At 52.2% G+C, this 24,693-nt stretch overlaps 12 protein-coding genes across 12 annotated transcripts; 8 read left to right on the forward strand and 4 right to left on the reverse strand.

Annotated features, from left to right (window-relative positions):
* Positions 1-27: 27 nt before the first annotated feature.
* On the forward strand, positions 28-853 carry J4E82_009207 (uncharacterized protein; the record flags this gene model as incomplete). Its single annotated transcript, XM_051735432.1, has 2 exons — positions 28-584; positions 691-853. 2 exons carry the CDS (start codon positions 28-30, stop codon positions 851-853), a joined length of 720 nt encoding a protein of 239 aa, XP_051584768.1.
* Positions 854-1,084: 231 nt separating this feature from the next.
* Positions 1,085-3,520, reverse strand: J4E82_009208 (uncharacterized protein; the record flags this gene model as incomplete). Its single annotated transcript, XM_051735433.1, has 1 exon — positions 1,085-3,520. The coding sequence occupies one exon, from the start codon at positions 3,518-3,520 to the stop codon at positions 1,085-1,087; it is 2,436 nt and encodes an 811-aa protein (XP_051584769.1).
* Positions 3,521-4,211: 691 nt separating this feature from the next.
* J4E82_009209 (uncharacterized protein) lies at positions 4,212-5,871 on the forward strand (the record flags this gene model as incomplete). Its single annotated transcript, XM_051735434.1, has 5 exons — positions 4,212-4,355; positions 4,427-4,514; positions 4,572-4,832; positions 4,889-5,564; positions 5,613-5,871. The coding sequence occupies 5 exons, from the start codon at positions 4,212-4,214 to the stop codon at positions 5,869-5,871; spliced, it is 1,428 nt and encodes a 475-aa protein (XP_051584770.1).
* A 705-nt stretch (positions 5,872-6,576) lies between these two features.
* On the forward strand, positions 6,577-8,532 carry J4E82_009210 (uncharacterized protein; the record flags this gene model as incomplete). The annotated part of the gene is made up of 5 exons (XM_051735435.1): positions 6,577-6,583; positions 6,719-6,981; positions 7,035-7,077; positions 7,130-7,485; positions 7,540-8,532. 5 exons carry the CDS (start codon positions 6,577-6,579, stop codon positions 8,530-8,532), a joined length of 1,662 nt encoding a protein of 553 aa, XP_051584771.1.
* Positions 8,533-12,124: 3,592 nt separating this feature from the next.
* Positions 12,125-12,681, forward strand: J4E82_009211 (uncharacterized protein; the record flags this gene model as incomplete). The annotated part of the gene is made up of 3 exons (XM_051735436.1): positions 12,125-12,237; positions 12,292-12,302; positions 12,392-12,681. The coding sequence occupies 3 exons, from the start codon at positions 12,125-12,127 to the stop codon at positions 12,679-12,681; spliced, it is 414 nt and encodes a 137-aa protein (XP_051584772.1).
* A 222-nt stretch (positions 12,682-12,903) lies between these two features.
* On the reverse strand, positions 12,904-13,742 carry J4E82_009212 (uncharacterized protein; the record flags this gene model as incomplete). Its single annotated transcript, XM_051735437.1, has 3 exons — positions 12,904-13,324; positions 13,428-13,528; positions 13,581-13,742. 3 exons carry the CDS (start codon positions 13,740-13,742, stop codon positions 12,904-12,906), a joined length of 684 nt encoding a protein of 227 aa, XP_051584773.1.
* A 228-nt stretch (positions 13,743-13,970) lies between these two features.
* J4E82_009213 (uncharacterized protein) lies at positions 13,971-15,091 on the forward strand (the record flags this gene model as incomplete). The annotated part of the gene is made up of 3 exons (XM_051735438.1): positions 13,971-14,772; positions 14,829-14,934; positions 14,989-15,091. 3 exons carry the CDS (start codon positions 13,971-13,973, stop codon positions 15,089-15,091), a joined length of 1,011 nt encoding a protein of 336 aa, XP_051584774.1.
* A 17-nt stretch (positions 15,092-15,108) lies between these two features.
* Positions 15,109-16,880, reverse strand: J4E82_009214 (uncharacterized protein; the record flags this gene model as incomplete). The annotated part of the gene is made up of 3 exons (XM_051735439.1): positions 15,109-15,271; positions 15,351-16,473; positions 16,523-16,880. 3 exons carry the CDS (start codon positions 16,878-16,880, stop codon positions 15,109-15,111), a joined length of 1,644 nt encoding a protein of 547 aa, XP_051584775.1.
* Positions 16,881-17,085: 205 nt separating this feature from the next.
* Positions 17,086-18,020, forward strand: J4E82_009215 (uncharacterized protein; the record flags this gene model as incomplete). Its single annotated transcript, XM_051735440.1, has 3 exons — positions 17,086-17,407; positions 17,457-17,739; positions 17,789-18,020. The coding sequence occupies 3 exons, from the start codon at positions 17,086-17,088 to the stop codon at positions 18,018-18,020; spliced, it is 837 nt and encodes a 278-aa protein (XP_051584776.1).
* Positions 18,021-18,926: 906 nt separating this feature from the next.
* On the forward strand, positions 18,927-19,786 carry RAC1 (Rho GTPase protein rac1; the record flags this gene model as incomplete). Its single annotated transcript, XM_051735441.1, has 6 exons — positions 18,927-18,956; positions 19,014-19,046; positions 19,096-19,139; positions 19,208-19,388; positions 19,438-19,670; positions 19,720-19,786. 6 exons carry the CDS (start codon positions 18,927-18,929, stop codon positions 19,784-19,786), a joined length of 588 nt encoding a protein of 195 aa, XP_051584777.1.
* Positions 19,787-20,352: 566 nt separating this feature from the next.
* J4E82_009217 (uncharacterized protein) lies at positions 20,353-22,005 on the forward strand (the record flags this gene model as incomplete). Its single annotated transcript, XM_051735442.1, has 3 exons — positions 20,353-20,431; positions 20,489-20,541; positions 20,596-22,005. 3 exons carry the CDS (start codon positions 20,353-20,355, stop codon positions 22,003-22,005), a joined length of 1,542 nt encoding a protein of 513 aa, XP_051584778.1.
* A 416-nt stretch (positions 22,006-22,421) lies between these two features.
* J4E82_009218 (uncharacterized protein) lies at positions 22,422-24,642 on the reverse strand (the record flags this gene model as incomplete). Its single annotated transcript, XM_051735443.1, has 3 exons — positions 22,422-23,551; positions 23,774-24,412; positions 24,459-24,642. The coding sequence occupies 3 exons, from the start codon at positions 24,640-24,642 to the stop codon at positions 22,422-22,424; spliced, it is 1,953 nt and encodes a 650-aa protein (XP_051584779.1).
* Positions 24,643-24,693: the final 51 nt, after the last annotated feature.

Consider the following 24,693-nt stretch of genomic DNA (forward strand, 5'->3'; position numbering starts at 1 on the left):
TTCCCCCCCCCCCCCCCCCACAAAGCCATGTCCACCACCCCCATCGCCCTAATCCTCGGCTCAGGCCCCAACGTAGGCACAGCCCTAACCACCTCCCTCACCGCACTAAACTACCGCATCGCAACCGCCTCGCGCTCCGGCACCAACGCGCTCAACCCCACCAACGGCACGCTCTCCCTAGCCGCCGACTTCTCCTCCCCCTCCTGCATCCCCAGTCTCTTCGCTGCCGTGCTGCGAGAATACGGAGCCGCCCCCAGCGTCGTCATCTGGAATGCATCGGCGCTGACGCCGCCGCCTGTGGAAGGCAACGTACTATCTGTGCCGCAGGACCAGTTTGTTAACGATCTTAATGTGAATACGGTGAGTCCGTATGTTGCTGCTATGGAAGCGGTGAGAGCGTGGGATGGAGAACTGGGTGGTGATGGCGAAGGAGAGAGGGGCAACAAGACGTTTATTTACACGGGGAATACGCTGAATCAGACCATCATGCCTGTTCCGTTGTTTTTGACGCTGGGGGTGGGGAAGAGTGCGAGTGCGCATTGGGTGGGACTGGCGGATGCTACGTATCGGGAACGAGGGTATCGGTGAGTTTTTTTTGTTTTGTTTTCCCCTTTGCTCTTGTTTTTCTTTGGGGTGTGGGACTTGGGGATCTGAACTTTGAATCGAATGCTAATTGCGAGGAATTCTTAGTTTTTTCTACGCGGATCAACGAGAGCCTGATGGTACGCCCATGGTCAAAGGTGTAGATGGACCTGCGCATGGAGAGTTTTATGCCTCGTTGGCGCAGCGGGAATCGGATGATGTACCCTGGTTGGCTACATTTGTCAAGGACAAGGGGTATGTCAAGTTTTAACGTCCTCGTGCGTTATTATTACGGGCCTGCGCGGTTCTCCTCTAGCGACTGCTGTGATGACTGAGCTTGAACGTGCTTTCTTTTCTTTTTCTATCTGTCTTGTTTTGCGTGAACTCATGTCCAACCCGGGAGGTGAGACGAAAGGAACTTAGTTCCAAAGTTAGCCCAGCTAAACATAGGGTGTCGACCATATCATACAATATACTCCCACTCATACTCATACAAAACCATTTACATGTCGTCCAAGTCATAACCATCATGATCAACCCTCTTCTTCCTCCCCTTTCTTCCCTTGCTACCCCGAATCTTGCGATCCGCAGTATAGCGTCCATCGCGATCGCCAACCAACATCCTTCCGCCCTGGCCAAGCACCTTTGCAGGACCCTCCTCCACAGTCCTTCCGTCTCTCTCGCCAACACCGATTTCGATGGTGACTTGCTTTGCCTTCTTGACCTTCCTGCCCTTCTTGTCGAACTCGTCAGTAGGTCGGCCTAGACGAACGTTGCGTGGAATGCGTGTTTTTGCGCCGAGGGCCCAGAGGTCACCCCAGCGGACTTTTCGCGCGTCACGGTAGGCTTGTTTGCTAAAGGATCGGGGAACAGTCCAGCGCTCAAGCGTACCCGCTGGTGTGCAGACGTCTAGAATGATGTGACCTCGTCGCTTCAGCGCAGGGAGAACCAGGCGCGGTAGGGTGAGTGGATTCACGTCGGCGGTCGAGGTCATGACGGGCTCTTCGATTTCTGGGTTCGACGGTGCGCGCCACTCGTGTCCCTCAAATGCAGCAGCGGTCGAGGCTTCCCCTTGCACGAACCCTTTGCCGAGGACGTCGTGTTGTGGAAGGCGTTGATCACGTCCACGCTGGACAGCCAGGTAGCTGAACTGCACATCCTCGTGGTTCTTGTCCTTTGCATTCAAGATGCGTTGGAGGTACGGAGGTCGAATATAGCGCTGGCTGAAGAAACAAAAGTCTTTCCTACCTTGGCTGACACCTGTGGACTGGTACATGGGGCATGAGTTGTGGTTGGTGCATGGCGCAACAATCATTCCCGTCTCTTTCTCAGTGAACCTGGTGTCTTGATCGGGTTTTGAGACCTGAGATTCAAGTAGCGTCTCGAGAGTTTCTGAGCCAGGAGAGGAGATGTGCTTGTTCAGAAGGTATGAGCGGGCGGCGGCTACGACTTCAAATCCTCGTGGGAGACCCTTCTCAATGAGAATGAGAACACCACCCTTGGGGTTTAACAGGGACCAGTATTTCTCAACTTGTTCCCTGCGCAGATAATCTTGCCTGATAGGCCAGAGCGTGTGTGGTGCGATGATGACATCATAGTACTTGCGCGGTTGCTGCGTGTTACCCTCGTCGGCCGCTGTCACTGTCTCTGGTAGTCGCGGAATAAACGTAGTGTTGTCCAGCAGTTTGCTTGCGCGGTGACGGAGCGTATCAGATGCAGTCAAAACAGTTGCCTTTCCCAACGGGGTAGCACCATGCGACGTATTTCCTGATTCTTCGTGCATGCGTTGCCATTCCGCCTCTAGCATCTCGTGCCAGGCAAGTACACCAACGCCTCCAGAACCAGCGTCTAGTATAGTGCCACCTTTCTTGTTCTGTAGCATGTGTTCGAGCCATCCTGTTCCCAGTCGCCTGCGAACTTCGACCATGGCGCTCATTACGCTTGCGTATGTGCCTGGCTGTACGGAAGCCATGTATACATCAGCTTCGATGTTGCCCATTTCCGATTGCGATGGGTCCAGTGGAATTGGCTTTTGTTCATTGCCCAATCGTGCAGGACTTGTACTGGCCGAGTAAGGCAGACCGCGACCGCCAAAGATGCGGTTCGCAGATTCGGCAAGGTGTTTGTGATTCGCGCGTGTCAGAAGCAGCGCAGTAGGATCGACGAGAGTTTCTTTGGGCAGGAAGACGGTCGAGGGCGATGGCTTGAAGCGACCGGCGATGGTCAGTGGATGTGCACGCATGAAATTATCTTCCTCTTGCTCTTCTTCCATATCTTCCCAAGCCTCTGCTTCCTCTTGTTGCAGCCGACTTTGCTCGTAGATTTCGTCGTGATACGCCTGTGCCTCGTTCTCTCTGCGCGCTTCCCATTCTTCCGGTGTCATGGTTTCTTTGTCCAGCTCAGCTTCTTCAGGAGCCATATCCTCCTCAACCTCGACTTCTTCGACGAGCTCAATCTCTTCAAGCCCGCCATCCTTTCCCTTCCGCAACAAGACAGTAGAACCATCGGGTCGTTCTTGCTCAATAATCTCCTCCTCAGCTATATCACCAAGTTCTTCTATGTCTGCGGCAGGATCCACGAAAATTGCTGGGCCGTACAGTCTCTTGTATATTGTGTATTCCTCTTCGCTCAGGTGGTCGCGCGGTAACGTATCACCGAATTGCTGCCTCGCCCTCCGCGCGTTGACTTCGTAATTCACCGCTTCGGTCGCAGAAGGAGGCTCGTCTTCCGTATTTGTCGCATGGTATTGCTCTAACTGTCTCGTTCCGAGTGTTGTGGAGAATGCTCTCTGTGGCGTTGTAAATTTGGAGGCGAACAAAGGTAGTTGTCGCGGCGCGGGTCGTGTCTGGGCTGGTAATCTTGCGCTACGCGCTCGTGAAATTGCGATATTCAGTCGGCATGATGCACAAACTGACTGCAAGCCCCTCGTCTTTAGCATGGTCGAGCGGCGACTCTGGAAGTTGTCGAATAATGCACTCGCGTCGGAGGAGAGAAAGTTCGCCGCATCTTTCACTCCAGGGTCCACGCTAAGCTCTGCTGCCCTCACCACTTCCGTCCAATCATATGCCAGCTGATTCTATACCCCACATCGCCCGACCTCGATGTCAAACCATGGGACTTATCCATGCGCAGGCCGACACTTCTTCGGCCAAGCTTGTTCGCTGCATACTCTGGCGTTAGTACAGGCTCCAGAAAGCCTTCGCTAAGCACACAGGGAAATTGCTAGATCATGCTTCATCTGCCATGGGCATATGTCTTGAAAATGCGGACACTGTGCGTATCGACGTCCGGTAATCTTATCAACATCGACGAGGAGACTTTGCATCTGTCATGCTTCCGATCCGTTGGATGCGACCTCGGTCGACCCACCTATAACTTGTACCCCACCATGCGCTATCATCATGCGCCTCACGCTCAACAGCCTTACCTTTACTCAGCTTGTGCCCAGCCCGATATAATCCCGCTATTTCTATACGACTCATCAAGATTATATCAATAAGTGCCCTATCCGGTACTGTGGACTTTTTCAATCGGCACGTTACGCCAGGTCCATTTTCTAATCAACAGACAAGCTTTCATCGGGATTATCCTCATTCATTCTCCGCCGACTATCCCTCCAAACCACCGAAATGGTATCAGGATCTGGGAAATTTGACTATCCTTCGCTCAAAGAGCTGCTAAAGGATACGACTGCTGAAGTCCTACTTCCAGGTGATGGCGAAGAGTACGAGAAGAGCATCGAAAGGTGGAGTGAGCACTGCATCAAACGAGCTGTGAGTTTACCTGATTACACCTACCTGCAAGGTCGAGTCTATATCGGAGCATTGCACTTATACAAGGAAAGGCTGCTGTAATCAGAGTTCGGTCTGCGGATGACGTTTCCGCAACTTTAGCTCAGATACGCGAGCACAGCATCCCGTTCACAGTCCGAGGTAAGAATGCCCATGTAACAGACGCGCATAAAGCACACATTGACTCCTTCGTTACAGGAGGAGGTCACAGCACTTCTGGAGCTGCGTCTATCGAGGATGGCATCGTCATCGATCTTTCTAAGATGCGCAAGGTGACAGTTGACGTGGATGCCAAAACTATCAAAGCCGAAGGAGGAACTATATGGGAAGACGTTGATGTTGAAGCTGCCAAGTTTGGTCTTGCGACTGTCGGAGGTACGGTTAACCATACCGGTGTAGGAGGTTTGACACTAGGAGGGGGCTATGGTTATCTCACTGGAAAGTACGGCTTGACAATTGGTATGTTCTCCTATATCTAATCAACCGGCGAAGCTTACACAACTGATATCACCTAGATAACCTCTTGTCTGTTGACATGGTCCTCGCTTCTGGTGAGCAAGTCGTCGCATCAGCAGATTCGAATCCCGACCTCTATTGGGCTGTGCGAGGCGCAGGCCAGAACTTTGGCGTAGCAACGGCATTCACGTTCCAGGGCTATGCACAGAAGAATTCTGTCTTTGCAGGACCTTTGGTCTTCCTTCCGGACAAGATACCGCAGATCGTTGAGTTCCTGAACAAGTTCCACACTACAAATGACGGCAACCAAGCCATGCTCATGGGTTTCTCCGCTCCGCCGCCCGCAAATGCACCTGTCGTACTTTGCCAGATCTTCCATAACGGCACTGAGGAAGAAGGAAAAGCTTTCTTCGCTGACCTGTTTGAACTTGGCCCTGTAGCCAACATGACTGCCATGATACCTTACCCACAGCTGAATAGCCTTCTTAATCAGGGAGCCGGATTTGACGGGCGCAAGCTTTTCGGTGGAGGTGCTTTCAAGCTCCCAATAGACTCAAGCTTCGCTGTGCAACTTCATGCAGAGTTCAACGCTTTTGTAGCTTCGCACGAACGAATGAACGAAAGCATGATACTTTTCGAAGCTGTTCCTTACCAGAAGGTCATAGAGGTTTCCAACGACAAGATGGCGTTCTCGAACCGTGGCGATTACTACAATGTCGCAGTGATGATGAAATGGTGAGTTGGTACAGCGCTTTATGGAGCTCAATTCTAACGAACGCACAGGTTCGAGCCCTCACTCGACGGTGAGATTCGTACATTTTCACGAAACCTTCTCAAGAAAGCCTCAGTAACTGCTGCAGACTGGTCAAAGGATGGCGGCGTGGCTCAGTACGGCAACTATGCTTCCGCTGGTGTTGAGGCGAACGAGATTTTCGGCGCAAACGTCAAGCGACTTGAGGAGCTCAAGCATAAGTACGACCCTGACAACCTGTTCAGCCACGGCACGAAGTTGACGCCTCGCCCTTTGGTGGTCGTCAACTGAATGTTCCAGTAGCACTTAGCTGTACACAAAACGCCATGAAATGTATGCTATGCAGTCAGTCAAGGAATGCGAAAACCTTCCCACTCGCCGTTACTACTCTCAGGCTAACCAGATGATTAATCGCGTTGCTGATGGACAGTGCAGATGTTGAAACATGCAGAACTCGAAATTTTCTGGAGCTCGGTCTGGGAGCTGGAGTCGCGACACCGGATATATCTCTACTCGACGCGACAGTAGCGCCGGAAATCAGCAACCCTTGACGTCATCTCAACTCGTCAGCAGTTAAAATATCAACAAGCTTCAACGCCACAGCTAAAACACACCGCATAATTAATCGCATCGAGTCGCTTCTCCTTTCGGCCCGGGAGATAATGTCCACCGACGCACCGAGGATGCTGAACTACGTTGTGGGGCACGCGACCCACGGAGATTCGTTCTACGGCTGCTTAAACCCGAAGGCGACACTCCGTTCTAGTAGCGAAGTTCGCCGTATACACGACCTTTTTAAAACTACTTTAATCGCTTGGCTTTGCACCGAGCTATACTAATTCCTTCACCCAAATCTTTCTTTATACTTGAGAGACGCGGAATATCTACTGGACTATACTTGGGTTTCCAACTCTCGTATCACTAATCTTAATCTGCTATACGGAACACGACACGGTCTCTAGCCTTCGCGGACGACAATTTTAGCTTCGCATAGACATGGAGAGTTCGAGGCAATCGCGACCTCAGAGGGCATCCAGAAGTCGGTCAAGATCCCGACCACGGCGATCCGACAACGCACCACTACACCGTATTCTGTCCAGCCAATTTCCGGATGATCATTCCGTATACCACCATGAAGATGGAGAAGGAATTCACGTCGACTCTGATGCCAGTTCGTTGCACAAGACCGAGACTGAAAGAAGAGATGCAAACACGGCCAGTAGCGACGATGACGACAGTGGCGATGACGTAGACGAGAAGGAAGCAAAAGACGATGCCACTCGCGAGGAAGAGACGACTTACGAAGAGATACGAGGGGGTATTCCATATGAACATGATGTTGAAGCACCACCACCATTGGAAAAGAAGAAGTCTACGCGGTCGGTCAAAGATCCGAATCTGGTATGTTCACCTAACAACCATTGGCTGGTCTTACAGCAGCTGACAAGTACAAGGTTACGTGGGATTCAGAAAATGATCCTAGTAATCCGAAGAATTGTAAGCCAGATTTATCTACTGGGTGCAAATAGATTGATCTAACAACGCGCAGGGTCTATGAAACGGAAATGGGCAGCGACCTTAATTGTTTCCTGCTTTACCCTTGTCTCACCAATATCGTCGTCCATGATATCGCCCGCTCTGAGCAGCATAAGTTCTGACTTCGGTATCACGAATGAAGTCGAAGCTCAACTCACCCTGTCCATTTTCGTCCTAGCATATGCGATTGGACCGCTATTCTTAGGCCCCTTGTCTGAGATCTACGGCCGCGTTCTCGTCCTACAGCTATCTAACCTATTCTACTTGGCTTGGAACTTGGGTTGTGGATTTGCTCAAACGTCTGGTCAACTCATGGCATTCCGATTCTTCAGTGGCCTAGGCGGATCTGCGCCGTTGGCTATTGGTGGTGTAAGTAACTCCTCGACAATCAATGCCGAAACCTTAATCTGACTTTCCCCCAAGGGCGTTCTTAGCGATGTTTTCCTGGCAGACCAGCGTGGCCGAGCCATCTCAATCTATTCTCTAGCCCCATTGCTGGGTCCTGCAATTGGTCCCATTGCTGGTGGTTTCATTTCCCAAAACACGACTTGGAGATGGTGTTTCTACGCCACCACCATCTTCACCGCAATGGTACAATGTTTCGGCTTCTTCTTCCTCCAAGAAACATACGCACCCAAGCTCCTCGAGTGGAAGCGAAACAAGCTACGCAAAGAGACCGGCAACCAACAACTACACACAGAATTCGATAGCCCCGACCGCACGCTTGCAACGACGATCAAAATCGCCATGGTGAGACCCTTCAAGCTCCTCGGTACCCAACCTATCATCCAGGTGCTTGCATGCTACATGGCTTACCTGTACGGACTCATGTACCTCATGCTTTCCACCTTCCCCAGCTTATGGGTCACGCGCTACGGCATGTCTACGGGCATCGGTTCGCTAAACTTCATCTCCATGGGCGTCGGTTTCTTCCTCGGCACGCAAATCACCGCTCCGCTCAACGACGCTCTCTACCGCCGCCTAAAGAAGCGCAACAACGGCGTCGGTAAACCAGAATTCCGTGTTCCTATCATGATTCCTGCATCGCTGCTCGTTCCCATTGGCCTCTTCTGGTATGGCTGGAGTGCACAGGCTCAGGTCCATTGGATCATGCCGAATATTGGTGCTGCTATCTTTTGCGCTGGTGTCATTATAGGGTTTCAGTGTATTCAGACGTATCTTGTGGATAGCTATACGAGGTATGCGGCGAGTGCTATTGCGGCGGCGACGGTGCTTAGGTCGTTGGCTGGATTTGGGTTTCCGTTGTTTGCGCCGGCCATGTATAATAAGTTGGATTTTGGATGGGGGAATAGTGTGCTGGGGTTTATTGCGCTGGCATTAGGTGTTCCGGCTCCGTTTATGCTGTGGAGGTTTGGAGAGAAGTTGAGGAGTACTAGTAAATTCGCGGCTGGCTAAAGGTGGACATGAGCGTGAGTGTAGAAGCGGGTAGTTAGACGTAAAGGTCGTATCTGAGAACCTTGCAACCTTCGGTAGCACAGCGAGCTATACCATAAAGCAAATTTACATTAATGATTATGTAATTACACACCTGCGCCTATTGAATAGCACCTGCGCTCAGAATGCATTAAGCTGACCCTTTTTATTAGACCAGCCTGATGTGCTCTGAACGAACGCCTTCAAGTTGGTCGAAGATCGAAACCATTTTAAATGTGTTGGCCTCCCAGCCTGCTGGATCAGGTGCTATCTTCAGAGACCATAAACCGATACGCTTGTAGGCTTCACAGCTGGACTCTGGCTGCATCAACAATCCTACCAATTAGCGCCCCCCATACCCTCGACTCAGTTCCGAATCATGCCCTGTACGGAGTTCGAGGAGAAGCCCGAGAGTTACCTTGTCAGAGTGATCATGCAGCTCGTCAGGTCGGTCGAGATAGTACTGAAAAGTACCGTACTTCTTCCCCACAAGCTTCTCGAATTGTTGTGCGATTGTTCTATACCCCAAATCGTGCTCTATAGAGTGCCACAGAAAAACAATGCATGTCTTGATGAGGATATCCAGGGTCATCCTTGTAAAACTGCAGAATGCTTCGGTCGTTAAGGACTTAGCATGGACCTCTCGCGATCTGTCTCCCGAGGAAAGCAGGGTGGTTTGATACATCGGTTCAATCTTGTTCTTCTCCGAATAACTTAGCATTATTCGCAGATCCTGGTTGACGTGAAAAGCGAATTCGTGATGCGTGAATATGGGGACCGAGAACCATGACCAAGAAGGCGCTGCGTCAGTGACTGCTTCACGGACGATGCCTGCGCTCGCCTCTCTTGTTTCTGTTTTGCTCGGCTTTCGAAAGAACACGCTCCAGGTGAATGAAAATGGAAACATCTGCTCCCAGGATCCCGCCATATAGGTCATTCGATTGCTGCTGTGGGCAGCTTGTGCGATCCCGGCAAAAGCCATGATACGGTCCTTAGGTTGCGTCAAAGCCCGTGCGCGGTAATCATGGATCAGTTGCTCCCAATCTCCAACGGATTTTAGCTGCGCAGCTAGAGTGTTTTCTGGAAGTGTGATCGATCCGACAGCAGATAAATGAGCTTTTGAGGCTATGGATCCAGGAAACGCTTTGAGTGGCCCAATAATCTCATCACAGCGTGATTCCGAACACTCCCACATGAGATTTTGGTGGCCTACAAACACTATGCGAGGACTAAGGAGATACTCCTGGAATGTCCAGGCTCGCTTAAATAGTGGCCAGTTGTTCGGTGAGAGCCATTTGATATCATCGTCCCCATAGCCATCATTGCTCCTGACGATTTCCTCATCCATGTCCGGACAAATATACATCCCTCTTTTTCCATGACTGGGAAAACGAAGAATGCAAGGATACCAAATTCTTGGGTCTCTTCGTGGTTCGGTGAACACATCTTGTGGGGGTAGAAGATAAGCGATGGTGCAGTCCGCATGCCCGTAAACATGGGCCATCTTAGGAGCTTCCTTTGCCCAGTCACTCACTGAGTCTTGTATGATACAAAGCCTAAGCCATGTAGTCAAGTAGTCAGCGCAGATATCGGGACGTAAAGTGTGTTCATGTGGGACTTACGAGTCAATCCAGATATAATTGTAGCCAACCTGCCGAGCCATCCTGATCGCCTCTTTGAAGATGAAAGGGAGTTCCAACCAGGGTATCTCTTCCTGGAACTCTTCGAGCCGTGACAGAACTAGTCGCAGCTGCTGTGTGGCGTCGATACCCCACATATGGCTTAACGCAAGGTACTTGAAACCGCCTGATTCAGACCAATTGCAAACAAGCTTGACCCTGTCGCCGTCAATCGCAAGCATCCTGTCAGGCTTCGTTGCAGATGCGATTGAATCATCATTGGTAGCCCGACATGTGCCATGATCTTCCAAGCAACTTTCGATCCATTGTCGCAAACGTTCAGTGTTGTCATTTGAGCGGAGTGGGACGGTATCCGGATAAATTGTATTCCTTTCATCTGAACAAGAATCAGTGCCTTATTTCGCTTGCGCTCGCAGCCTCACATACCTTCCTGCAAACATAGATCCAGCTTTTTCACATACAAATGCCTTGGATACAATGATGCAACGAGCTCTACATAACCGTGTTCCCAAGGCTTATGACCTTGCAGGATATCGAAATACAGCCAATTGTTGTCAAGGTCACCGTCACTCCCATATGATTTCAGACGTGCAACGAAGTAGTACAGGGTCGTACAGAAATGGCAGCGTCCGTTCAGTCGTTGCAAGTGAGCTACAGTACAAAGTCTGTAACGCTCCCGTGGAGGCCAGTTCGAATGGGGGATGGAATCATCAAGCCACTTCAGCGCTACTGCACGCTGGGTAAACAATTTGCAGGCTTTACATAGTTCGTGCAGTTTAACGTGGTCTTCTGGACATATGATGGGAGCTGAGGCGTGCCCTAGAGCTGAGGTGCGGCCTACGTCGTGTAACAATTGCCGGACGGTTCGTGCTTCGAGCGAGTTCGTAGCATGACCAATACCGAGACGGAGGGTTTCTTGAATGACCTCTTTAGTGGAGGATTTCCTTTCATTGCGGCTCATTTCAAAGTGCAGGAGAAGGTGTGATGAGTCAGAATAGATAAAGGAGTGGTACTGACAGTCATGAAGGGCTGCAAGTTGAAGCACGCTAGGCAACTACGCGGGGTCGAAGTTCAGCCGCACCTTCGATGGCTGGGTCTGCTTTTTGTCAAATCGACTTAAATCGAAGGAACGTAGTAGACAAGTCGCAAAGATGAACATTGAGATGTTTTTTTTTAAGGCTTTACCGGCGAGCAATGCCTCGGCAGCTATAAGCATGCTGTCTTTGATCTGCGTAGGCGAATCAGGATCTCCGGTTCGATTGGGGTGTGGGTGCTATGAGGACAGGTCGCGGAACCCTCGAAAGCCGTTGGAAGTTTTTCTTATGCACGTTGCATCCTTTGTGAGCAGTGTGACTAAGGATCCTGAGAATGATATCAGCCACGTTCTCAGTTCTTGTGCGAGATGGTGCTTTCGACATTTGATGCATATCTGAGTATGACAGGCTCATGCTGCTCTTAAGCAACGTTAGAAGCGCTTCTGTTTGCGAACCAATTTCATCCGAAAAGGCTCATCCTTATGCCGTGCAAAATCTGAGGGTAACACTCATCCTTGAGATACCTATGACGCCACATGCCACGATTGGCATAACATAGGGTGCAGCAAATACCTTCAAGAAGCTACAAAGCTATGCTCCAACTTGGGAAGCATAAGCTTCTTCATGAAGACGTTCTTGTGAGAAAACGTTTGCAGCTTTGACAACAGAGCAATCCTATGAGATCTTTGATGCATGGGAAGAGACATGACAATTTAGTGATGCTTGCATCACACTGGTGAGCGAAGAGAGAGAACATGGAGATGATCCGTGCCCTTGCAGCAGAGACCCCCGAACTTCCCCGCATAAACACACTTTTCCTCGACCAGTACTTGCGCCGCAGACCTACTTTTCAGAACAAAATATCGCGTAAAGAGCACGAAGCCTCTCCATAGTAACAACATGTCCGACGAAGATCTCGAGCAAATCAGACGCGCGCGCCTGCAGCAGCTACAGCAACAAGGTGGGGGCGGCGGAGGACAAGGCGGCGAGGGCTCGGAACAAGATTCGCGAAAGTAAATATACCAAAGCAGGAAATTTAGAGTTTGTTTACTAAGACATTGTCGCAGGCAACAAGAGGGTATGTCTTCAGAAGTACCCCCAGGCGCATACTCCTTTCTCTACATACCCCTCCAACCCCCACCACCAGCTACTAACCCTACATACCAGCCGACCAACGCTCTTCCATCCTCTCACAAATCCTCCTCCCCGAAGCAGCCGACCGCCTAGGACGCATCCGCCTCGTCAAAGAATCACGCGCAACCGACATCGAAAACCGCCTCATAATGCTTGCCCGAACAGGCCAATTACGACAAAAGGTGACGGAAGAGCAGCTCAAGGAGATTCTGGGAGCGGTAGCAGAGCAGCAGGAGAAGGACGAGCAGAAGATTGTCGTCAATAGGAGAGGAGGAAACTGGGATGACGACGATGAGTTGGAAGAACTCATGAAGGATGTTTGAAAAAAGGTTGGAAGGAGGAGAAGGGATTCGGGTGGTTACATGTTGCATTGGACGGCGTTCTGGGAGTGTTACATGATGAGGTTTGTGATCGTGCAACTACAGATTGGAAGTATATGGTGCTGGCATTAGTTCCCAAAAATCGGAATTAGGGTTCCAGACGTGAAATACGAGTGCTTGCTTTGGGCCTTCAGCCATGTTATTCTGGAGCTGCACGACCCATTATTATGTCTTCTTGATCTGCTTCCTTATCCTTCCTATCTCGATCTCCTGCGTCCGTAGGTCCCTCAAGATAGTAACAAGTTGCGGGATTGGGCCCTCAACGGCGCTTACAAATGTCGATTGCGCAGTGCGTAGAGCAGGTGGGACGAGGATACCAAACCATCTCAGTGGATCTGTGGGCTTTTCTGTAGAATTGGTCTCCCCTTTTGCTTTCTCTGAATTTTGAGAAGATTGTGAGTTTGGGTCAAGAGTGGATTTTGCGTCATCTTCCTTTGGCTTGGGCAGGTCGGATCCTTGAGCTTCGTTTTCCTGCTCTGTTGAGTTTGAAGTATTTTCGGGATCAGAGTGCTGGGTAGTGGCGAATGGTGAGTAGACGGAGAAGTAGGGTTGATCACTTCTGGCACTTCCATGTTCAGCGATGTGGCTGGATTGTGTTAACACAGTATCTAAGGTATGTGTAACTTGTGGCGCAGAAAGAATATAACCCTTGGGGGGAAAGGCATCTCAGTAGAAAGAAAAATACTCACACCTTTCGTAAAGCCTGCATACGTTCGTCATAGCAGTCCTGTCCATACCGGATGGCAGAAGATGAATTGTGGAAGTTTGCCTGAGCTAGCGACATGTAACCCTTTGTTTATCAATACAAAACTCTCCATAGAACAAAATGGAGGATCGCTCACCGAAGACAGCTCTTTGGAGAGCTGCTGCATGGCCTCTTGATATTCATGCAGCGTATGCAGATAGTGCTCAAGCTTCGCATCCAAAAGATCAAGCAAACCGTCTTTATCTCGCCTCGCAGCAATTTCCGCTCGATCCATCGGTAACTCCTGTACATCCGCCATGATTCCACAGCCCCGCAGACGTCGAAGTGGTAAGGTAGTGGTGTAAAGGCAGTTGTTCAATGAGAGTCCGACACCACCCCAGAGCATCTCGTGCTAAGAAGCGGGGACTATACCGCATCGAGGTCTAGCAACTCGAAGCTCAGATATCCGAACATACAACTAAAACGATTCCCGACTTCCGCAGGGCAGAGGGACAAGACGCCAACGCCGTCCTCGAGCCCGCCCACCATGTCGAAACCAAATCCGTTCATGAACCTTTTCCGGCGATACTACTCACAACCCACGTCGTCGTTCCTGCGCACCACGCCCGCTCGCCGCTGCCCATCATCACCCACCACCCGTCCACAATGCCTGCGCACACGCATCCTCTTCCCCAGCGGGCCGCCAAAACGCAGCGTAGGCGGCGGTCCCGGCCTAGACCCGAATTTCGTCTCGATCCTCGACCGGCCGGCAAAGATGGCGCGCGTAGGCAAACAGCACGGCCCGGGCCTCATTATCCTCGCCATCATCCCCATCACAGCCTTCATACTAGGGTGCTGGCAGGTGCAGCGCCTCGGCTGGAAAACCGAACTCGTCGCGCGCTTCGAGGATAGATTGACGTTTCCGCCCTTGGAACTCCCGCTACGCATCGATCCGGCTGCGATTCAGGATTTTGATTATCGCCGCGTCTATGCGAGGGGGGTGTTGAGACATGATCAGGAGATGTTGATTGGACCGCGCATGTTGAATGGCGAGGAGGGGTATACGGTTGTTACGCCGCTGGAACGGCGGGATGCGAGGGGCAATGTGCACAAGATATTGGCGTGTAGGGGGTGGATTAAGAAGGAGGCTGCGCCGCAGTGGTTTCGCAAGAAGAATGGGGCGCTGCCTGAGGGCGAGGTCACAATTGAGGGGCTGTTGAGGATACCGCCCAAGGGAAACATGTTTACGCCGAAGAATGAGCCGGAGAAGGGGAAGTGGTTTTTCCCTAGTGTCGAGGAGATGGCGCAGTATAGTGGGAGTCAGGCTGTATGGGTTGAGGAGACCATGAGTAAGTACTCTTTCCTGTTTGATTGATGCAATTGGGGGTATCTAACTATAACACAGCGCCTGATTTGCTCACTAATTATGAACGTGAACCCAAGGGCGTACCGATTGGTAGAGCGCCCACCGTGAACCTACGGAACAACCACACGCAGTACATCTTCACATGGTAAGTGTCGCCGTCTCGCTTTCTTCTTGCAAGCAATCACCTAACTCCGCCTAGGTATGCGCTCAGTTTCGCAACCTCGGTCATGTTCTGGATGGTTGTCAAGAAGCCAATGTCGGGGACCCAACGGCGGGTACGACACAGTGTCGATTGGTCATGAGACATTGTCGTGCCTCTTCAGTCGTCATCTTCAACTTCCTCACGGATAGGATTTAGGCGTTTCCGTTTTTGTCCCTTCAGCTTCACTGGAGGCTCCATACGCAGCTGCTGAAGTAGCTCTCTGGGAAGCATCTTCTGCGCCAGAGAAAAAGATGTACTATTATTGGTGGTCTTACGGGTCCTGTCTAAAAGTCAGTGGACCGACCAAACATGCATGTTATGGATCTGCATGTTATGTATAGAAGTGTAGTGTAACATACCTCTTCATGAGCGCGATGACGTCGCTTTCTTCAATCATCTTTCGCCCACCATGCTGCGCATACGCTGCGAGATCCATGCTGATCTGCGCAAAGAAGTCGTTGGTCGTGTGCACAAGCGCATCAAGTGTCTCCTTGTTAAGCTGAGCCTTGCCTCCCTGCGACTTCATGAAGCTCAAAGCGAGCTTCTTGACAGGCGCGGCTGGAAACGAGGGGAAGCCAATGCCGTGTTCAGAAACCATGTATTCCTTGGGTTTGCGAACACCCTTCAGCTCAACAGCAGCCGCTCGCTCGGGTGACTTGGTCTGCAGACTTCGATCGATGGCTGATGCTTCTTCTCGATAGGCGGCTAGTTCGGCGTCGTCATCTGCAGGCGGATCTGATTCCCAGCCTAGCATGCCATTGGTTTCTGTCGGATCTTCGCCGTTCAGAGCAGCGGTGACCTCGTCCTGGTCGTCGCCGCTGAGTGAGTCGTAGTCAGCCGGCAGCCCCAGAGGTTCTCCATCTAATTCTTGCTCGTCCTCGTCCTGCTCATCCTGTATTGTATGTGCGCCTTCTTGAGCTGGTACGCGCATACGCTCAGGAATCATGAAGCGGAAAGTAGGCTCTTCTGTGTCATCCTCTCCGTCGCCAAACACGCCCAAATTTACGTCGCTTCCCCGTCCGTCTCTTCGACCGGTCAATGCTTGTATTGTTGTTTCGTCTCCGTCCAGGGCGTCGTCGATGGCGGGGTCGAAGAGCCCATCTGCACGTCTGTTGATGAAGGTACCGTCGACCTCGAACTCCTCTTCCACCGCCCCTAGTTCGCTCAGATCCCCAAACCGCTCGCTCTGCCTTCCCCCAAACATGAACCGTGGATCCTCGCTGATTGCTCGTCTTCCAAACTCGAGCGATTGTACAGTCCCGCCATCCACATCGTCCGGTAGGTCAGGTAGTAGAGACTGCCGCGGCGGGGCACTGTGGAAACTATCGTCGTCGTCATACATGTTCTCGAGGGGCATGGAAAGCCGGGGCGCGGGCATGTTTGGACCATCCTCAACGTCTGGAAGATCGAGGGCTGAATGGCGTGTCCGCTGAGGCAGGGCCTGTGGAGAGGGTTCGACTGGACGAGTATCACGAGCAAGCGCTGCATGAACAGTTAGCGATATCAGATATAGCATCATCAAGAACAATACCTCTGCTAAGATCGCGCAGTATATCCCGCGGGGTCTCCCGTTGTATGCGCCCGCTTCGTCTGCGGTTGTTTCCTGGTGTCCTCGCCGCATTGGCTCGCTCTCTCAGCGCTCTTATCGCATGAGGGGTAGTTGGCGCAATCCTTCGCGACGGCAGAGGACGGGTTGCTGGACCGCCCCGAGGAGTCACGCCCGTTCCTGGTGTGCGAGCAATTGGCGTCCTTCTGCTTCCTGGAGTGGGGCCCGAACTTATGGCGCGGCGGAACGGGGTTGTGGGTTGGAGAGACGCATTGTTGGTGGGTGTTCGCTGCAGGTCACGCTCTGGGGGGAGACGCTGCCTTTTGCGCGCAGACTCGGCCATTACGAGATACACATCCGAAGAGCGCAGTGGATGTGTTGATAGACGTCAGGGAAACGCGTCGCTGGACGCGAACTTCCCCAGCATGCAGCCAGACTAACGCGAATCAGCTAAGCTAGCGCTTATCGATAACCTCCAACTTTCTGCTACTTTTTTTGTCGCGAACTCATGTGGCCCTTTCTCCTTCACACAAAACACTAGTCACACCATGTCGGACTCTGATTCAGAAGGAGGCGTGCCCCTGATTGAGGCTCAGTTTGACGTTGACGCTTCGTCGAAGAAAAGGAAAAGAGAAGCCGAGCCTGAAGCAAGCAAGGACAGCAAGAAGGCAGCCAAGAAGGCGAAGCGGAAAGAGAAGAAGAAGCAGAAGGCGAAGGAGATTGACGAAGATGATTTGGATCAGACGTTGGGGGTCAATCACTCTTTTGAGCGCATGGATGGTCAGCTTCTTGCCGACTATGTCAACGCGCGAACACGACTTTACGGCAAGGAGTTGAGCAGTGTGGAGCTCGAAGACAAATTCATATCTGGTAAGCCTGAGCTTGTCCTAGACGTGTTGCAAATGCTGACGTCAAATAGCTCGGACCGTGCAAGATGGTACCAGCTGGACCGAGCCACGAACTACGGACAATCTATCTGCTTTTCTCAACAAGCAGTCAAGTACATTGGAGCCGACACCAACCAAGCCACCCGGAGCTCCGCACACGCTCGTGGTCACCGTTTCTGGGATCCGAGCTGCAGATGTGTGCCGATCCCTCAAGTCTGGTCTGCCTAAACAGGGTATCAAGAACCCCAACGTCGCCAAATTGTTTGCGAAGCATCTAAAGCTTCCAGATCAGGTAGCGCATTTGAAGAAAACCAAGTGAGTTGTGCGCCTTGGGTCCTGCTTGTTAATGCTGATTGCGATGCAGAATCGATTATGGAGTTGGCACACCCGATCGGTTGATGGCACTTCTCGAAGACGGAGCGCTGTCAACGGCAAACTTGAAACGAGTCGTGATTGACGTTTCCTACATTGACCAGAAGAAACGCGGGATTCTCGACATGAAAGACTTGCACGAGGCTGTGATCAAGCTACTTTTGAGGAAGGAACTTGTTGGGGAAGATAAGCAAGGTGGCGACGGACTGTTCCTTTTCTATTGATGGTACGAAAGACGTTGGAAGAGAGCGACAAAGATACCCGATTTAGCGTGTAGTTAATCAAGTAATCAAGTAGGATTCACGTGTTGTTGGAGTTAGCACGGCTAATAACATGGCCGCACGGTCTCACTGGCGAGCAGAATTATGCAGCTACAGGCGAATCACGACGCTAGAAGGCAGCGAATAATCATTAGTCGTCTGCATGATGCGACGGCACGATAGACGCGGTTGCCAAACATTTACAGTGTCTGTCTGGACAGACGCGATTCGCAGAGGGGCGCCGGGCTATGCGACGTGACACGGACAGGCACCAGATATCGTTGGTCCCGAGGGTTCTTGACTTGAGGCTTGTTAGAGCGGCAGCAAATGGTTCCACCCGTGCACCGTACCTATCAGGCGTGGTAGAAGCGTGTTGCAAATTGGTTTCAAGACGGTACGCGCCTGCTGGCAGATGGCTAGCGAAGCTACTTGACTGACGGATGTCTGTCTCTTCCCATCACCATCATCATCATCATCTCGACGACCTCACCCACGCTGCACTCATCTAAAATCCGCGACTCAGACCCCGCCAGACCCAGTGGCCCGCGCTGTGTCGACTCGCGCATGCTGCATATCATCCAACTTTCGAGCTCGCTTCTTGACCCGCCGCCTGCCAAGCGATAAAACGCCCCCCTACGCTGCAGATAGCTCCCGCGCCTTCACAGAAGCTACCCGGAAGTTGTTGAGCAGTCTCCACGGTGCGTCCTTCACCTCGCCAGCGCCACCTCACTGCATTCTGTTCTGCGTCTGACTCCATCACCGTGCAGGGTCTCAACATTCGGCGAATCGCTTCACGCTGCCCCGAAGCCCCATCCTGAAGCCGAACAGGGTCCCCCAAAGCCACCCTAATCCGACGACACACATCGCACCATGGCTGCTCCTGCGACCCAATCCCTAAAGGTGCGCGACTGCGACTGAGTCCTCTCGTCTCGACTTTGAAGCTAACCCGTCCACCAGTGCGTCGTGACTGGCGACGGTGCTGTAGGCAAAGTAAGACACCGCGTTCCCACGGCCGCGTCCGTACCTGCTAACCTCGCAGACATGTCTGCTCATCTCGTACACGACAAACGCCTTCCCGGGAGAGTACATCCCTACCGTGTGCGTCTCCCTTCCCTCTTCGCGTCCCCCCCAGCTTGAGCTAACAGGCCCAGCTTCGACAACTACTCCGCAAATGTCATGGTAGACGGAAAGCCAATAAGCTTGGGACTGTGGGATACTGCCGGACAAGAGGACTACGACCGACTGCGGCCGCTCTCATACCCCCAGACGGACGTGTTCCTCATCTGCTTCTCCATTGTCAGCCCCCCGTCGTTTGACAACGTCAAAGCAAAGGTAAGACAAGCCACGGAAGCGTGTTTGGCACGCGCTGACCCGAGACCAGTGGTACCCCGAGATAGATCACCACGCGCCCGGCGTGCCCATCATCCTCGTCGGCACAAAACTCGATCTGAGGGACGACGAGGCGACCAAGGAGTCGTTGAGGCAGAAGAAGATGGCGCCCATCCAATACGAGCAGGCCGTCATGGTCGCAAAGGAGATCAAGGCACAAAAGTACCTAGAGTGCTCTGCGCTCACACAGCGCAACCTGAAGAGTGTCTTTGATGAAGCGATTCGGTACGTGGCGAGAGAAGCCCCATTGTATGTCTGCGCTAACACTACCCAGCGCTGTCCTGAGCCCCCGTCCTCAGCAGTCGGCGACGAAGAACAAGAAGAAGTGCACTATCCTATAAGCAGAGAGGACTGAATATGAGACAAAGTTTTGGTGTAATCGAGGAAGGACCAAAAGCTTGAATATGCGAGTTACTCCGGGACATGGTATGAGGACGGCATCAATGGGAAGCCAGCACGAATGGCGGAATGAATGTGGCTTCTTCCCAGGTCACAGGCGAGCAGAAGATGCATACAGCATACGCACCATTTACATGAAATAGCATATGCTCTGCAGTATCTTCTGGCTTGGTGCGGTTGGATATGGGGCGAGTCTAGCATTGGTTTATTGCGACATTACTCTTCTTCGGCGTGGAGGAATCACAGGATTAGCATTACCGATAGAACTGTTTATTGCATCTTTTCCCTTTCCCAGGCTCACACCCAGCGCGCATCCAACGTGAACGGGAGCTGACCATGATGCTCGTGCCCCATGTGGCCTCGGGTGCTACCCGCAGAAGTAGATTAATTCCCCGCGGTAGTGCGGAGATGGAGCTTCAGGCACCATCCTAGCTCCAACGCGTCCCCAAGCTTCACCCCGCGAACAATCACCACTCGGCCCACCCACCCTGCACAACCACCCACAGCCATGTTCCACCAAGGCACCTTGCAGAGCGGAATTACGCTTGCAATCCAGGAACAGAAGCTTGTTGCCTGCTTTGTACGAGGTACGTCGAGGTGCTCCGTCGGAATGTGGAGAGAGACACGACTGACAAACTGTATAGATGACGGTGCAACGAGCAACGAGTGGGAAGAAGAGTGGCTGAAGAGTGGATGGGTACGCAGCTCTTTGGAATCCCGCCCGAGGCATGCGCTAAGATTCAACATGTAGCTATCGAATCTGCTCGCCCAAAAAGCCGTCGTCCTGCGACTTGAGGCTGGCTCCACCGAAGCAGGCTTTCTGGCTGCCTTCTCCGACATTTCCAGTGTGCCAACTTTCGTCGTCATCCAGAGTGGACAGCTACAAGTCCAACTTAAGAGCGATGCGACAAAGGAAGACTTCATCAATTCGATAAGACGGGTACTGGGAGCGAATCCGATACCAGGCTCCAGCGCGGCACCGTCCTCACTACCACACGCAAGCACACCAGAACCGAGCGATAACCCAATAAATGCAGAAGCGGAGGACGATCTTTATGGTCCATCCGAACCCTCGATACCCACACCCTCTGCACCAGTACCAGCCCCCACACCGTCGTCGACCAAAGCAAAAGGCAAGCAAAGAGCTCCAGAACCGAACCCCACAGCTCCATCTGCATCCGCGAGCAAAGCGCAACAGGAAGCCCGCGACGCGCTACGAAAGAAGAAGAGAGAAGACGCCGAAGAACTCGCCCGAATCAAAGCACGAATCGAAGCCGACAAAGCAGCGCGCAAAGTAGAAGCCTCGTTACGCAAAGCAGAGCGCGAGAAGGAAAAGAACAGAAACGCGACACAACAAACCTCTCATACAACGTCAACGCCGTCGTCGCCGCCAGCTACAGCCACAGCAATAAAATCCTCGTCATCTCGAGGCTCGAATTCGGCAACCGTCGCCCTCAACGTCCGCCTCTTCGATGGCCGTACCATCCGCTCCACATTCCCCCGCACCGCTACGCTACAATCCACCGTCCGCTCTTGGATCGACGCCGAATTTAGCAAAATGGCTCAAGACGATGAGAATATCAGCGGTGGTGGTGGTGGTCATAATAATAATAAACTGCCCCCGTACTTTTTCCGCCATATCCTCGCTCCAGCGCCGAGTCGCGAGCTCTCGGCTGGCGACGAGAGTGTCGAGCTGGGTGAGATTGATTTAGCGCCTAGTGCGACGTTGGTGCTGGTTCCTGTTAAAGGGTATACGGATGCGTATTCTGGCGGTGGTGGTGGTGGGATAACGGGGGCTGCGACGGGGATTGTGGGTGGGGCGTTTGGTCTCTTGTCGAGTACGGTGGGGTTGGTGGGGAGTACGATTGGTTCTGTCATGGGCTTTGGGGCGCAACAAGAGGGTGGTGGTGCTGGTAGTAGTAGTGGTGCTGGTGGTGGGAGAACAGTGGGCAGTAGACCTACTACTCAGGAACCTACGCATGATCCTGTCCTCGATCAACTGCACCCGCAACCGCAACCGCCTTCTGCCGGCACCGGCACTGGAACTACCATGAGAGTGAGGACGCTGGCTGATCAGCGTGCGAGAGAGCCGCAGCAGTTTTATAATGGGAATCAGTTGAGTACGGAGCCTAGGCCAGAGGATAACGATAAGAGGGATTGATATGGCTGTTGTTGTTGTTTTTGTTGTGGGTTTCGCATTTGGGAAAGGCCTGGAGATTGGTGGGTAGCGTGTTGTAAAGTGCGGAGGGGAATGGTGGGATGGGGGGATAGGGGTGTTCTGTAAGATTATGCTTGTTATGAGGTTTTTTTTTCTCTTTCCTATCAGGAATTTCGATTGAGGAAGGTGAGTGGATTGCTTTGATCGATCTTGATGGGTGATTTAGAGGGAATGACGGAAATATCTGTGAAGATTTTTCATTCCATGATTGAGACGCGAGTTCCTTTTGTTCGTAAACGTGTGTGTTTGTGTGGGAAGGAAGAAGGATCGAAACTGAAAAGAGGCGCTTGTAGTCTTCTGTTAGGACTGTTGACCCTTTTCCTTCACCTCCGTCAATGTACCGTCCCCAATGCCACCGTTCAGACAAAGGCCTTTTCTTCATCTTCATGTCCACCCCTAGCATGCTGATCTTGAACAGCACCAGCACCAGCACTCAAGCCCAACCCCTCCTCCGCACTCTCGACCAATCCCGCCGCCTTCAACAACTCGCTATCCACCATTGTCCCCGCGAATGGCACCTTTGGCCCTTCAACCTGCATCTTCCAATTACCGCCCTTCTTCTGGTCCTTCTCTTCCCTTTCCCCTCCAGGGGCAATCAAGCCACCATGGTCACCAGCACTGCCACTACCACCACCTAGCAGTAGCAGCGCCTTACTAGTCTTGTGTTCTAGATCCTCAACCCGAGTCTCCATGACCTTGATCTTCTTCCCTAGCTTCGTGCGACCTTGAACTAATTCTGAGATTCCGTCTGGACACGCAGTGAATGCTACGCGTAGTTCGGCGAGTCGTTCACGCGCTTCCTCTAGCTCAGCTTGTTCGGGAGTCATCTGTAAGGTTGGGGCGCCGAAATTTACTCCTGTGTCGTCGTCATCACCGCTGTTGTCGTCGTTGTTGTTGTTAATAGGGGAAAGCACAAGGGGATGATCAGGACTGGGTTGTGGAGCTACGGTGTAGGCTTTGAGGCCGGGTGGGTTGCGGTAATGGAGTGGGTCTTGGGCGACGTCTTGGAAGAAGGAGAGGATGGCGTGTTGGACGGGGGGATATGTGAAGATGCATTCGCCGACCGAGTTGTTGCCGCCGGCGAAGGTGGGGCAAATGACTGCTTGACCGGAGGACCATTCTGCAATCTTTTCCTCATTTTCTTCTTTTCTGGTGGTGCTGTGGGCGGAGGGGATGATGCTAACGGCGAGACGATCGAGGGCTTTTGTTAGGGTTGGAATGGCACCTGTGGAGATGGATTCGTGCCAGGATATGTGCTTGTTTGACTGCATGATGGATGGAGTGTCTTTAGAAGGACATTGGTCAGCCTGTCGGTCGTAGGAGTTGGGTAGATCTGTACAGTGCTGGGGGTCTGATGTTAGGTCGCTGAATCTCCACTGGCGGGCGCGCTGATGGAGGAAGGCGCGGACTCGTCGGTCCTTGACTTGCGAATCGTCAACCAGGGAATGGATCAATGCCATGGCGGTGATACGGGTGCCGTACTTGTCGACTACAATAGCTTGTTAGCTTCTGTCTTTCAGATGTCCCCAGTATTGTTGTGTTCAGAATGTCCGAGTTTTGGCGCGCCATGTCCAGTCAATGTAACAGTACCATGAAGGTCTACATTGCGGCTGACGTTGCGACTCTGAAGGGACAGCAACAATATATACCTTGAGGGCAGGCTGTGAGACTTGGGGTACCGAATCATAGAAAACGAACTTGTTGTACTTACAGTTGTCGGTGAGCAGCTTGAAAACACTCTCAGTTCCATCCTCAATGGCGATGACATAGACTTCTGCATCGGCCGATACACGATCAGGATTGCAGATGACTTGGTCGAAGACCGTCGTGACATGATCCTTTGCATCTCTATGGCCTGGAACACGGTTTTCCTCGTCGTGAATGCGAATCATGTCGTGAGCGACTGACTTGCGTGGCATGGCAGACCAGCTACGCAAAGTCATGGCCCGATCGTACTTGTGTGAGTAAAGCAACTGGCCTGTATTCAATACGATCAAGGCGGGGGTAGTAGCCTTGTCTTCGAGCACATAACCGTCTCTGAAGATGCTTGCGTCCTTTTCGGCATCGTTGTCAGCAGACGAGCGTTTGATCATCTCTTTGACAAAGTTCACAACCGAACCACCGTTAACACCAAGTTCTCGCTGCAGCTGCCGATATGCGAGGATGCCCAGGTCCTGCATGGTGTCATTGACCAGCATGATGATGCGCTTACGCGTCTTGAGAACCTCGGGTAGCGGCGCAAGGATAGGTACATGCGGGCCGTTGGGCTTGGTCATGGCGAAGTCGGGAAGGTGGATACAATTGAGACCAAGGTAAGACAGACGCTGCTCTACTTCCTTGCGTTGACAAGCTTTGGTAAATTAGCTGGAGTCGCCTCAGTGAGAGTTGGAACTTGCTCTGCATGGCTTCACGGCGCACCTCATTGACGCGGTCATTATTTGTGGCGTGGTAGACGTAGGGCTTTTCAGGCGCGTTGATCATGCGGATATCACCTGAGCTGTTGATGAAGAAGCCGAGTTCCTTGACATTTGCTGGGAAAGACGGGTCTGGCTCCAGGGTATTCTCTATGCGGCGGAACATAGTGGTATAGGCGCTGGGGTTATTGTAGGACGTTAGTAATCTTGGCAGCAG

The sequence above is a fragment of the Alternaria postmessia genome, assembly GCF_024291825.1.
Source record: "Alternaria postmessia strain BMP 2775 chromosome Unknown scaffold_85, whole genome shotgun sequence".
In the NCBI taxonomy this organism is placed as follows: Eukaryota; Fungi; Ascomycota; class Dothideomycetes; order Pleosporales; family Pleosporaceae; genus Alternaria; species Alternaria postmessia.